The 14659-nt window shown below is 44.5% G+C and overlaps 1 protein-coding gene across 1 annotated transcript; it reads right to left on the bottom strand.

Moving 5' to 3' along the window:
• Positions 1 to 9118: 9118 nt before the first annotated feature.
• Positions 9119 to 13038, bottom strand: LOC139545317 (chemerin-like receptor 1). Its single transcript, XM_071352947.1, has 2 exons — positions 12974 to 13038; positions 9119 to 12037 (listed from the first exon to the last, which is right to left on the bottom strand). Exon 2 carries the CDS (start codon positions 12023 to 12025, stop codon positions 10985 to 10987), a length of 1041 nt encoding a protein of 346 aa, XP_071209048.1. The 5' UTR covers positions 12026 to 12037; positions 12974 to 13038; the 3' UTR covers positions 9119 to 10984.
• Between the last annotated feature and the right edge of the window lie 1621 nt (positions 13039 to 14659).

The raw sequence follows: 14659 nt of genomic DNA, 5'->3' as shown, positions 1-14659 counted from the left end.
AAGGGGTTTAATACTAACCCTAACCCTAACGATTTTTGAAAGAACTGTAGATTTCAATACAGGCTGGGGTTTACAATCAATGATAGTATGTCACCTCACTTTGTTGCCGGGGAATGTTATTCAACACCGTTGAGTTCTCAAGCATACCCACATAGTATACTGTAACTGTATTTTTAGATTTTGTGTCTGTATGATTGACTTCATAATGAAGAGATAATGTAGGTTGATTATTTAACTAAAAGTCTAAGGTGTTGGGGGGAGGGTTTCTACTAAGCTACTGTAACATATGGCATTGTTTTAAGATGGTCATACCATTGATGATTTAGCTATTGGTTTTAAAATTTTAGGACCCCTTCAGATAAACAAAAAATATTACATTATTTGATAAAAATATTGAATTTGGCCTTTACTACTATAGCCCATAGAAATGCATTGAATAACACATTCATGAACGGCAAAAAAGACAGTCAAAATTATTCTAAAAAGGAATTACGTTTTGAAGTATCTGTCCTACAGTGGGGCAAAAAAGTATTTAGTCAGCCACCAATTGTGCAAGTTCTCCCACTTAAAAAGATGAGAGAGGCCTGTAATTTTCATCATAGGTACACTTCAACTATGACAGACAAAATGAGGGAAAAAATCCAGAAAATCACATTGTAGGATTTTTTATGAATTTATTTGCAAATTATGGTGGAAAATATGTATTTGGTCACCTACAAACAAGCAAGATTTCTGGCTCTCACAGACCTGTAACTTCTTCTTTAAGAGGCTCCTCTGTCCTCCACTCGTTACCTGTATTAATGGCACCTGTTTGAACTTGTTATCAGTATAAAAGACACCTGTCCACAACCTCAAACAGTCACACTCCAAACTCCACTATGGCCAAGACCAAAGACCTGCACCAGGCTGGGAAGACTGAATCTGCAATAGGTAAGCAGCTTGGTTTGAAGAAATCAACTGTGGGAGCAATTATTAGGAAATGGAAGACATACAAGACCACTGATAATCTCCCTCGATCTGGGGCTCCACGCAAGATCTCACCCCGTGGGGTCAAAATGATCACAAGACGGTGAGCAAAAATCCCAGAACCACACGGGGGGACCTAGTGAATGACCTGCAGAGAGCTGGGACCAAAGTAACAAAGCCTACCATCAGTAACACACTACGCCGCCAGGGACTCAAATCCTGCAGTGCCAGACGTGTCCCCCTGCTTAAGCCAGTACATGTCCAGGCCCGTCTGAAGTTTGCTAGAGAGCATTTGGATGATCCAGAAGAAGATTGGGAGAATGTCATATGGTCAGATGAAACCAAAATAGAACTTTTTGGTAAAAACTCAACTCGTCGTGTTTGGAGGACAAAGAATGCTGAGTTGCATCCAAAGAACACCATACCTACTGTGAAGCATGGGGGTGGAAACATCATGCTTTGGGGCTGTTTTTCTGCAAAGGGACCAGGACGACTGATCCGTGTAAAGGACAGAATGAATGGGGCCATGTATCGTGAGATTTTGAGTGAAAACCTCCTTCCATCAGCAAGGGCATTGAAGATGAAACATGGCTGGGTCTTTCAGCATGACAATGATCCCAAACACACCGCCCGGGAAACGAAGGAGTGGCTTCGTAAGAAGCATTTCAAGGTCCTGGAGTGGCCTAGCCAGTCTCCAGATCTCAACCCCATAGAAAATCTTTGGAGGGAGTTGAAAGTCTGTGTTGCCCAGCAACAGCCCCAAAACATCACTGCTCTAGAGGAGATCTGCATGGAGGAATGGGCCAAAATACCAGCAACAGTGTGTGAAAACCTTGTGAAGACTTACAGAAAATGTTTGACCTCTGTCATTGCCAACAAAGGGTATATAACAAAGTATTGAGATAAACTTTTGTTATTGACCAAATACTTATTTTCCACCATAATTTGCAAATAAATTCATTAAAAATCCTACAATGTGATTTTCTGGATTTTCTTTCTCATTTTGTTTGTCATAGTTGAGGTGTACCTATGATGAAAATTACAGGCCTCTCTCATCTTTTTAAGTGGGAGAACTTGCACAATTGGTGGCTGACTAAATACTTTTTTGCCCCACTGTATATCCAGTGTTGTCACGAATCCCGCCGAGGATGGTGCCTCTTCCTGTTCGGGCGGCGCTCGGCGGTCGTCGTCACCGGCCTACTAGCTGCCATCGATTCTTTTCTTTTTGTTTCTGTTAGTTTGGGCTGATTGGGTGCACCTGTTTTGAGTTTAGTTTGGTGGGTAGGCTATTTAAGGGCAGGTAGCCCGCTGGCTGTTGTGCGGGCTTGTATTCTGTTATGTTGGTGTTGGATTTGTAATGTGGATTTTGTTATTTTCTCGGAACAGTTTAGTCCGGTGTTTTTGGACTCGTCTTTTCATGCGCCCATGTGTTTTAGGGCATGATCGTTTTCCCTGTGTATTGGAAAATAAATCCACGTTCTTGAAACCTGCTCTCTGCGCTTGACTCCATCCACCCAGTACTCCTAGCAGCTCTGACAGAAGCCCGCACCACCATATGGAGTCAGCAGGAGCAGCGACCACCCCTCTCCCTACTATGGAGGAGCGTGTCCATCATCATACAGCTGTCCTTCATCGTATCGGGTCAGCGATGGACCAGATGATGGAGAGGATGGAACGATGGGAGAGGAGTGGTCTCCCGACGGCCCCTTCAGCTCCCCTGCAGACGACACAACCCACTCCTACAGGGTCATCGGCTGGGACCAGCACATTGCGTCTCACCCCCCCGAGGGTGTACGATGGAGCAGCGGCTGGTTGCCAGGGATTTCTGCTCCAGCTTGTGCTTTACCTGGCTACCGTGCGTCCGACTCCCTCGGGTGAGGAGAGTGTAAGCCTCCTTGTCTCCTGTTTGTCGGGGAGGGCCCTGGACTGGGCTAACGCGGTCTGGAACAGCCCAGACTCGGCTCGGGACCATTACGCGGAGTTCACCCGCCGGTTTCGGGCTGTGTTCGACCACCCACCAGAGGGCCGAGCGGCGGGTGAGCGTCTGTTCCACCTCAGACAGGAGACGAGGAGCGCCCAGGAGTTCGCTTTAGAGTTCCGGACCTTGGCTGCTGGTGCGGGGTGGAATGACAGGGCCTTAATAGACCATTACCGTTGCAGCCTCCGGGAGGACGTCCGTCGGGAGCTAGCTTGTCGGGACACCACACTCTCCCTCGATGAACTGATAGACATGTCGATCCGACTAGATAACTTGCTAGCTGCCCGCGGGCGTTCAGAGGGGGTCCTGTCCATTCCACCTCCCAGCCCTCCCGCTCCAACTCCGATGGAGTTGGGAGGAGCTGCATCTAGGGGGACCGGAGGAGGTGGCTCTTCTTGCACCTACTGTGGCCGGAGAGGACACACTTCGGACCGGTGCTGGAGGAGTCCATCTGGGAGTCGGGATGGCAGGCGGAATACTCCTCGGCCACCCCAGGTGAGTAGGCACAAGACTCACCCAGAGCTCCCTGTTGGTCACATGTTTTTGGTTATTTTTTTCCCTGCGTTTTTCCCCTCTCTTCAGCATAAGGCGCTAGTCGATTCAGGCGCAGCTGGGAGTTTTATGTATCGCGGACTCGCCCGTAAGTTGGGTATTCCGCTGGTGCAGATAGACCCACCTTTTCCCGTGCACTCCCGAGATAGCCGACCGTTAGGATCAGGGTTGGTCAGGGAGGCCACGATTCCGCTGGACATGGTAACCCAGGGGGATCATAGGGAGCAGATCAGCTTTTACCTTATCGATTCACCTGGGTTTCCAGTGGTGTTGGGGGTTCCCTGGCTAGCCATTCACAATCCCCTCATTTCCTGGCGACAGGGAGCTCTTCAGGGGTGGTCAGATGAGTGTTCAGGTAGGTGTGTGGGAGTTTCCATCGGTGCCACATCGGTGGAGAGTCCAGACCAGGTTTCCACTGTGCGCATTCCCCCAGAATATGCCGATTTGGCTATCGCTTTTAGTAAGAAAGAAGCGACTAAATTACCACCTCATCGACGGTGGGATTGCGTGATAAACCTCCAGGAGAACGCTGCACTTCCCAGGAGTCACGTGTACCCATTGTCACAGGAGGAGACGTTGGCTATGGAGACATATGTCACGGAAGCTCTGGGACAAGGGTTCATTCGGCCCTCCATGTCACCCGCCTCCTCGAGTTTCTTTTTTGTGAGAAAAAAGGAGGGAGGACTGCGTCCGTGCATTGATTATCGAGGTCTAAATTCAATCACAGTGGGATTTAGTTATCCACTACCTCTCATCGCTACGGCGATGGAATCATTCCACGGAGCACGTTTTTTCACAAAACTGGACCTCAGGAGCGCGTATAATCTGGTGCGTATTCGGGGAGGAGACGAGTGGAAAACAGCATTTAGTACCACATCAGGCCACTATGAGTACCTCGTCATGCCGTATGGGTTGAAGAATGCTCCAGCCGTCTTCCAATCCTTTGTAGATGAGATTCTCAGGGACTTGCAGGGGCAGGGTGTGGTAGTATATATTGATGACATCTTGATCTATTCTGCCACACGCGCCGTGCATGTCTCCCTGGTGCGCAGGGTGCTTCGGTGACTGCTGGAGCATGACCTGTACGTCAAGGCTGAGAAATGTGTGTTCTCCAAACCAGCCGTTTCCTTCCTGGGTTATCGCATTTCCACCTCGGGGGTGATGATGGAGTGTGACCGCGTTAACGCCGTGCGTAATTGGCCGACTCCAACCACGGTAAAGGAGGTACAGCGGTTTTTAGGGTTTGCCAATTACTACCGGAGGTTTATGCGGGGTTTTGGCCAAGTGGCGGCACCCATTACCTCACTGCTGAAGGGGGGCCCGGTGCGTCTACGGTGGTCGGCCGAGGCAGATGGAGCCTTCAACCAGTTGAAGGCAAGGTTTACTGAGGCTCCAGTGTTGGCGCATCCGGACCCTTCGTTAGCGTTCATAGTGGAGGTGGATGCGTCCGAGGCTGGTGTTGGAGCCGTGCTATCACAGCGCTCGGGCACACCACCGAAGCTCCGTCCCTGTGCTTTCTTTTCTAAGAAGCTGGAGCCGGCGGAGCGGAACTATGATGTGGGGGACCGGGAGTTACTAGCTATGGTAAAAGCCCTGAAGGTGTGGAGACACTGGCTTGAGGGGGCTAAATACCCTTTTCTCATCTGGACTGACCACCGCAATCTGGAGTATATCCGAGAGGCGAAGAGACTGAATCCGCGTCAAGCTAGGTGGGCCATGTTCTTTACTCGTTTTAGATTTACGATCTCTTACCGACCAGGTTCCCTCAACACTAAGGCCGACGCGCTGTCTCGTCTCTATGACACGGATGACCGGCCCATCGATCCGACTCCCATTCTTCCAGCCTCGTGTCTGGTGGCCCCGGTGGTATGGGAGTTGGACGCGGACATCGAGCGGGCGTTGAGGGTAGAACCTGTGCCGTCTCAGTGTCCTACTGGCCTGAGGTACGTACCGCTTGGTGTTCATGATCGATTGATTCGGTGGGCTCATACACTACCTTCTTCGGGTCATCCAGGGATTGAGAGGACAGTGCGGGGTCTTAGGGGGAAATACTGGTGGCCCACCTTGGCTAAGGACGTGAGACTCTATGTCTCTTCCTGCTCGGTATGCGCACAGAGTAAGGCTCCTAGGCACCTGCCTAGAGGAAAGTTACAACCCCTCCCGGTTCCACAACGGCCATGGTCTCATTTATCGGTAGATTTCCTGACTGATCTTCCCCCGTCTCAGGGGAACACTACCGTTTTGGTCGTTGTGGATCGGTTTTCTAAGTCCTGTCGTCTCCTTCCATTGCCTGGTCTCCCTACGGCCCTACAGACTGCGGAGGCTCTATTTACCCACGTCTTCCGGCACTACGGGGTGCCGGAGGATATCGTATCTGATCGAGGTCCCCAGTTCACGTCCCGGGTATGGAGGGCGTTTATGGACCGTCTGGGGGTCTCGGTCAGCCTTACCTCTGGGTATCACCCCGAAAGTAATGGGCAGGTGGAAAGAGTGAACCAGGAGGTGGGTAGGTTTCTGAGGTCGTATTGCCAGGACCGGCCAGGAGAATGGGCAAGGTACGTCCCGTCGGCGGAGTTGGCCCAGAACTCACTCCGCCACTCCTCAACTAACATGTCGCCATTTGAATGCGTATTGGGGTACCAGCCGGTCCTGGCTCCGTGGCATCAGAGCCAGACCGAAGCTCCTGCGGTGGAGGAGTGGGTACAGCGCTCTAAAGAGACCTGGCGGGCAGTCCAGGCCTCTCTCAGGCAGGCCAGTGAGCGGCAGAAGAGGAGCGCTGACCGCCACCGCAGTGAGGCCCCTGTGTTCGCACCAGGGGACAGGGTCTGGCTCTCGACCCGAAACCTGCCCCTCCGCCTGCCCTGCCGGAAGCTGGGGCCGCAGTGTGTGGGGCCATTTAAAGTCCTGAGGAGGATAAACGAGGTGTGTTATAGATTACAACTCCCTTCTTACTATCGCATTAACCCCTCGTTTCATGTGTCTCTCCTCAGGCCGGTGGTAGCTGGTCCCCTTCAGGAAGGTGAGGTACCGGAGGTCCCTCCGCCCCCTCTGGATATCGAGGGGTCCCCGGCGTACGCTGTACGAGCTATTCTGGACTCGAGACGCCGGGTGAGGGGCCTGCAGTACCTCGTTGACTGGGAGGGGTACGGTCCGGAGGAGAGGTGCTGGGTACCGGGGAGAGACATTTTAGATCCTTCCCTCTTGGCTGATTTCCACCGTCGCCACCCGGATTGTCCTGCGCCTCGCCCTCGAGGCCGGGGTCGGCGCGCTGCGGGGGCCGCGCGTCAGAGGGGGGGTACTGTCACGAATCCCGCCGAGGATGGTGCCTCTTCCTGTTCGGGCGGCGCTCGGCGGTCGTCGTCACCGGCCTACTAGCTGCCATCGATTCTTTTCTTTTTGTTTCTGTTAGTTTGGGCTGATTGGGTGCACCTGTTTTGAGTTTAGTTTGGTGGGTAGGCTATTTAAGGGCAGGTAGCCCGCTGGCTGTTGTGCGGGCTTGTATTCTGTTATGTTGGTGTTGGATTTGTAATGTGGATTTTGTTATTTTCTCGGAACAGTTTAGTCCGGTGTTTTTGGACTCGTCTTTTCATGCGCCCATGTGTTTTAGGGCATGATCGTTTTCCCTGTGTATTGGAAAATAAATCCACGTTCTTGAAACCTGCTCTCTGCGCTTGACTCCATCCACCCAGTACTCCTAGCAGCTCTGACAAGTGTTATGTGATAATTGCATTGTTTGCTCTATAACCTGTTCATTAATTTGCCTTGCGACCGTGATACAGTATATAGGCCTAAAGGCCGAGACAATAAGAAGACACAGTGGCAGAATAAATTCAATCACACCTTTGTTTCATCACAAAACCGGATAGCAACCTCTCTCCGGTTTAGTCAACAAAGCATATTGCATGTAACAAACAGTACATGACCTACAGCATGGTCAAGAAAGTTCATATTTCCGCCATTTTCGGACCACTAAACAACTATTGATTTACAACCACAGAGAGTTACCGCAAGTTGCAAAGAAAACAAGAACTGTCTCCACTATTCCAGCACCCTTTCAACTTCAAATCAAACATCAAATCACCTCTGCTTAGTCTAATACAGTGACAACTAAAAGATACCAAAAACAATTAAGTCCAATCAACGTAAACTAAATATGATGTGGCTGTCCATGGTTCTGATTTCTGTGTGCGCACGTTCGTGCAAGTAGAGAAATATGTTGATGCCATCCTCCTCTCTTTCATGTTGATGAAACGGTTTATCACTCTGTTATAAAGTACACACTTTTATTTTTTGTTGTCCAAGGCTACCTGGCTAAAATGCTTGCTAGCTAGCTGAACTTCCATTCAAGGATTGGTATACTCAGTCATCACCATCACCAGCTGGGTGTTCTGTGCGAAAGGAGTTTAATATTCATAAAAAAAAATTAAAAAAAAAATCTATATCTAGCTACATATTGAACTTCCATCCTATCGGGCCAGGGGCACAACATGTATGAATTAATGGTTGGATCAGAATCGCCGTTATAATCATTGGCCAGTACGGAGAAATCTCCATCCATGGCTAATTTAGGAAAGCGACAATTTTAGCTAGCTAGCCACCGAATGACAACACAATGAGATGCAACAATTCAAGTTGTTTCTGTCAATGACGAATGCTCTCAATGCGATTTGACAGGAGTGACTCCAAAATCCAGGCTGGCTTCCCTTGACACGTTCTTTTGGTGCGCCAGGACCTTTCACAGTTAAGCTCGCTCAGTTTAGCTCAGCGCTGATTGGCAAATTTATATACATTATCAAGGGAGGCCAAATGCTCGCTGGCTTCACTTTCATTCTATTCAATGCAACGGGCTGTATCAATGTCATACTCGTTTGGACCAGACAGCATCAGATAGATGGCCTACACGTAGAGAGACAGAGGGGTGCTGTTTTGCTCACTCTGATGCTTTCTCCGGTGAGATGCATTCAGCCTCTTGCGAATTGAAGGAACATTTTGAAACACAGAGGTGAAAGCTACATTTTATATGTTTTTACAAAATGTTCTTGGTACATTTTTGGGGGGAAGCCTGGCTTCCCTTGGCATCCATGAATACACACCACTGCCTATATCTAGGAGATATAAGAAAGCTCAGGAAATATTTTGGTTTTTTTGTACACATATTTAACCCTTTATTTTTGGTTATGTTTCTTAGATTGGGTGCATCAATATACTCTTAAGGATTAAATATTTTTGTTCACTTATTTAATTTGAATATGACCCAAAAGGTCTTTCACTGTAAATTATATAACTGAAAGCTTACTACTCCAAAGGATCAAAAGGCATTTTCTTCAAGTTATAGATTAGTTTAGATTAGAGTTATCTACTATACTTAATTTTTCTTGATGTACGATCCTTGATTATTGTTATTGAAGGTGAGTAATAATGAAAGTGACACACCCCATTTTCTATTGTAGATTGCTTTGGTATCGAAGAACAAGCTATACAATACAGTACCATCGGAAAGTATTCAGACCAAGAGGGTCAATATTGATGCTGAAGTCACAGGTGGGCATACCTCATCACGCGACTATTTTAATGTGAATTTTAACATGTTAAACAGGATCAATAAGAAGACACGGAGTAAGCTCAGTTTCACTGGGGTTCTCTTCCAATGTATATTTATTACAAATTTCTCTCAACCTCAGAACATTGACTCTTCAAATTCAAAATCCTCTCTTTTTAGAAAAGCATCTGTTTGCATTCATTCCAATAGCAAACACATTCACAAGTTTTCAAATACATTAAAATACATTTTAAAATAATAAAAAATTAACAAAATCCAAATGGACATCTAACAATAAGGGAAGCTAAAACTAGCTAGCTGGGATGAAATGGCAGGCTAGCTAGCGCCTAGCACTAAGCTAGCTAACAAGCTAGCAGTTAGAAATTAGCATGCGGCTATTAGATATAGATTTAATAAAAAATGACATTCTAAAATACATATAATTAGCGTGGTTCATATGTACACATGCAAATACCCTCAATATGAGCCCTTGTTTGTAAACATTTTTACAATTTAAGAGATCCGAAAAGTATCAAATATATATTTTTTAAATCATCTGAGATGCCAACATTTTACCATTGACTTGCATACAAAAGTGATTTAGCTAGCTAGTTATTTAGCTTCGCTACGCTCATGTTCATGGAAAAAAATCTCACTTGTTTTCCAATTGGTCAAAACAAATAAATGATACATCAAAATGACCCAAAAACTCATTACAGTTCAGTTAAACATTTTCTCTCTAGATTTTGAAAACGTAACCATGCATACAAACCGGAACACAGGATATTAAAAATAAGGAGACACTGCTAGCTAACTAGCTTCTCGGTTCTTTTCACCGGACTACTTCCAACAGCCACGGACCAACGTATGAATAGAGCGTGCGCCTGCAGCAGAAACACTCTGAATGCCTCCTCCTCGTGGTAGTACTAAATATACATGTATCAATGCAACACCATGGAGGAAAACAAATGAAGTGGATGGCACCATAATTCATTTTTATGCACTTTAATTATTACTTAATTAAAGTAGAATGGCATTACATAATTTGCAATTCCCCATGTGGAAAAATTGCTACTGCAACATGTTAACACCACTGTTTCACATGGGAGGGGAATAACACTATTTCAGCCCCATATGTGACCTTGCAATTACACAATGTGAATGATTCTTACATGTGAAACTGCAAATGTGAATGTTTTTTACATGTAAACTTGCAATTCATGGGAGGAGAAAACACGTTATTCTCCTCACATGTGAAAGGTGGTGTTAACTTGTTATCTCTAAATGTAATACATGTGAACATATGGATTCACATGAGAAAGTTTGAGCTTAACATGTGAAAAAAGCTATTTCACAATTTGTAAGAGATATTAGTACAGTATGAAGTTCCAAAGGCTTCACGTTCATCCAAAATAATTGTTGACAAACAGCGGTTTTGTGAAGTATAAACACAGGGCTCTTCAATAAGATTCTCAGCTCCTCTATAGGATATGTAATTACACTTGACCTTTCAGTGTCACAGCAGATGACCTGACAGATGAATGTTGGCACGGTGGGCTGAATTACATTTCATGGTATAAATCTGATTACACAAAAACCTGTCAACCAAAAGATTGGTGATGCATGGCAGGAAATGCAGAACAATACAGTACAATATTGTTGCTTATGTTACTTGAATGGTGATAAAAATTACATTCAACTACATTTGAACAATACCGTTACCACAATTGAGTGGGTGTTACAGGAAATAACTTGAAATTAGTTGTTTCCTCAGGGTTAAAACATTTGCATAGTTTGCATAACAGTTGGCTAAGACAGAGCAAATCTTATATTGTCACAACTATGGACCTTAATATGTGAACTTAATGGGTTATTGTATTGGAAATATATAAAATATACTTAAAAGGGGCATAAGTTTGCCCTGTTTTACAATATTTGTTGAAAGGCAATCAGACATTTGTATAAACGTTTGAATCAGCCTGGGAGAAAGAGGTCCCTCTACTCCTTGAAGAGCGTTCCTCCTCATCAAAAGCATTTTCAATCTTAGAAAGGAAAGAGTTCCAGCATTTCCGCTTGAAGTCTTTGCCCATGAATGCATACAGAAATGGGTTCAGGCAACTGTTTGCACTAGCCAGAGTCACAGATATATTTAGCCCTTCATGAATAACAGTTAGAGAAGTTTGATCGTGGGCTTTAAATTCCAGAAGGATGAAGACGTGGTATGGAAGCCAGCTGATGAAAAACATGGCTATCAGTGCAGTCAGGACTCTGAAGGGTTTGGAGGACCTGGTCATCCTGTTGGTCCTCAGTCGCAGAATGAGGACAGAGTAGCAGAAGATGATGATGAGGAGCGGGAGCACAAAGCCACTGATAAATCGACTGACAGCTACAGTTATGTGACTGTTTGGGTGTGGGTAATAATTCACGCACTTTATGCCATCTGTGGTTACCTGACGAAACACTGTGGAGGGAATGCTCAGTGCAACAGAGACGGCCCAGGCAAGAACCACAACTGCAGAGGCCCTCCTCACGGTTCGCTGGTTCTGGGCCCAAACTGGGAATACGACAAGTAGATAACGGTCAACACTGATGACGACCAGGAGGAAGATGCTACTGAACATGTTGAGGAACATCACAAAAGAGGTGAACTTGCACATGAAGTGCCCTAAGATCCACTCCTTTGTTACCATGTAGATTATGTTGAAGGGGAGACAGGCACAGAATATGAAGTCGGAGATGGCCAGGCTGAGGTACCAGGTGGTGTTGACCGTCTTTTTCACCTTGAGACCAGCTATCCAGATGACCACCCCATTCCCACAAACCCCCAGCAGTAAGATGACCACATTGACCACAAGGAGTATGTAGTCCCCTTGTGAACTGGCTGATGTATCCGGTGGTTGGCCAAATGAGGACTGAGTTGGAGGGTTTTTGCTATCATCATAATCATCATCATCATTCGTTGGAATTGTGTCTAATATCCGTGCTGTCATGGCTCTCTCGTTCTGTCCAAACACAAGTATAAAAATCAGCTACCTCAGAGAAAACAAACAGCAGGAAGATTGAATATCATTTCATTCAATACATTAATTTAAGATTTGAGGATTGAAATGTCAGTATTTTGAATGTTATTGAAAAGCTTTAGCTGTGTCAACTCAGAACATTTTGTTAAGTTAACTAAGTGATAAAACATTAGTTGCATTGTAATATATTCATACCATTTTATGTCCGTGAGGTAAAACAAATCAAAAAACACAGTGCCATTAAATGGCACACTATGTCATGAAAGTCTCTCATTGACATAAATGCATGATTTACTTGAAGGTACAAGTTATCTGCACTTTGTTTTAAGCTATGCTTTTATAATGACCTATTTTAGGAGTTCCTTTATAATTTATTTAAATTCAGGAACTGAAATTGACATGCAATTTCAAAATTTGAATGAAGTGAAAATAAACCTCAACTTGAATTGCAGCCTCCACCTAAACCTGGTCAGGCACAGCATCCAATACATAACTGACTTTGGCCCTTTGGATATTACAGAGGCTGCAGGTTCATATATTCTGAATCTCGTTTTGTAACTCTTGATAAACTAATGTAATTACAATCACTTTTCAAATATACTGTTCACCCTGGATTCACACAGCTTGAAATAATACTTTTCAAATGTTTGTTCATGTTTTGAAAATAACTTTTTAGTTATCAGATTTGATTATTTCTTCTTTTTTTTTTACTTTGGTGTGTCCAACACAAAGATGGTTGGACACAATTTGTTTCTGTCACAACTACAGGTATTTATCACTTTTAATTAGATAAAAAAATAAAAAATGCATGAAACATAAACAATATTGTAACCAAGTTAACATAAAGCCTAATAAGTGTATATCAATTGACATTCCGTCCCTCAAAACATTGGATTTAATCAGAAAAAAGGCACTCACCACACACACACACAACAGAAACAGCCTGCTGCAGAATCATAAATGCAGTTAATACTTTTTCTGCTTGTCGGACTAACTTCCTTTTAACAAGCAGCTTCTCTTTCTGTGGTTTACACCAAATATTTACATAAATAACCACAAACATGGTGCAATACAATACAAGATCATCGCTTAGTCAGCTTCTTCAGAGAAACAAATTAAACAGGTAAATTGAACAGAACAATGCTTGTGTTTTTACAAATACATGAACAATTCCAACTTCCAATGAGTTCACAGTGGTTGTGTGAAATGTGTTTTCCATGTATTGTTCAACCTGAATATCAATACAGGAGTCTCCAATTATTTTCTCCATCCTGGTCTCAGAGCATATTGTATAATTCTGTATGTAAATCTGAGATACTCCATTATGTATGATATGTTACGTTTCGTATGGTATGTATTCATTTGTGGATGTCCATCACCCATTTCGTATGATATGTTACGAATTACAATTTCTATTATATGTTATGAATTTGCAAAACGTACAATATGTTAAGAATTCGCAAAACATATGATATGTTGTGGATTTTAGCTAGGTGGCTAACGTTAGCTTGGCTAGGGGTTAGGGTTAAGTTTAGGAGTTAGGTTAAATGGTTAAGGATAGAGTTAGGGTTAGCTAAATTAGCTTACATTCTAAGTAATTGCAAAGTAGCAAAAATAAGTAAGTAGTATAAAAGTTGCTAATTAGCTAAAATGCTAAAGTTGTCTGTGATGAGATCCGAACTCGCAACCTTTGGTTTGCTAGACGTTTGCATTAGGGGAAGGGTTAGCTAACATGCTAAGTAGTTGCAAAGTAGCTAATTAGCTAAAATGCAAAACTTGTCCGTGATGAAATTTGAACTCGCAACCTTTGGTTTGCTAGACGTTTGCATTAGGGGAAAGGTTAGCTAACATGCAAAGTAGCTGAACAAGTAGTAAGTAGTTGAAAAGTTGCTAATTTGCTAAAGATGTCCATGATGAGATTCGAGCTCGCAACATTTGGTTTGCTAGACGTTTGCCTTAAGTAACCGTCTGTCCTATGTAACCATACCAAACGTAACATATATCATACTAATTTGATATAACATAATATGTTACGTCTAGTCTATAAGACCAGGCTGAATTCTCAGATCCTCTATAGCAGGTATTCCCAAGGGGTACGCGCAATACCGTCGGGCGCACGCCAAATAAAAATGTGATTCACATTTTCAAACAGTACATTTGTATTTTCCAACGGGGCTATACATTTGGGTGAGTTTTTTCCCCCCTCGCCTGTGTAGTCTCGTTTCACGCCAAAAATAAAATTAAACCATCTAGTGCAGGGGTGTCAAACTCATTCCACGGAGGGCCTAGTGTCTGCAGGTTTTTGGTTTTTCCTTTCAATAAAGCCCTAGACAACCAGGTGTGGGGAGTTCCTAACTAATTAGTGATGTTAATTCATCAATCAAGTACAAGGGAGGAGCGAAAACCCGCAGACACTCGGCCCCCCGTGGAATGAGTTTGACACCTGTGATCTAGTGTTAAGCGAAATAACAACACAATGTCAAATGCAGGTAGCCTAGTCAAATAATTAACATCCAATCACATTAACCGTTACTCTCCTGCGGGAAACCTTCAGTCTTGTGCAGACATTTAGAAACGAAAACATGACAATTTGAAAAATAAGCC

The sequence above is a fragment of the Salvelinus alpinus genome, chromosome 19, assembly GCF_045679555.1.
Source record: "Salvelinus alpinus chromosome 19, SLU_Salpinus.1, whole genome shotgun sequence".
NCBI lineage: Eukaryota > Metazoa > Chordata > Actinopteri > Salmoniformes > Salmonidae > Salvelinus > Salvelinus alpinus.
Note: the sequence above shows the minus strand (reverse complement) of the source record. Positions and strands in the feature narration are given on the sequence as shown.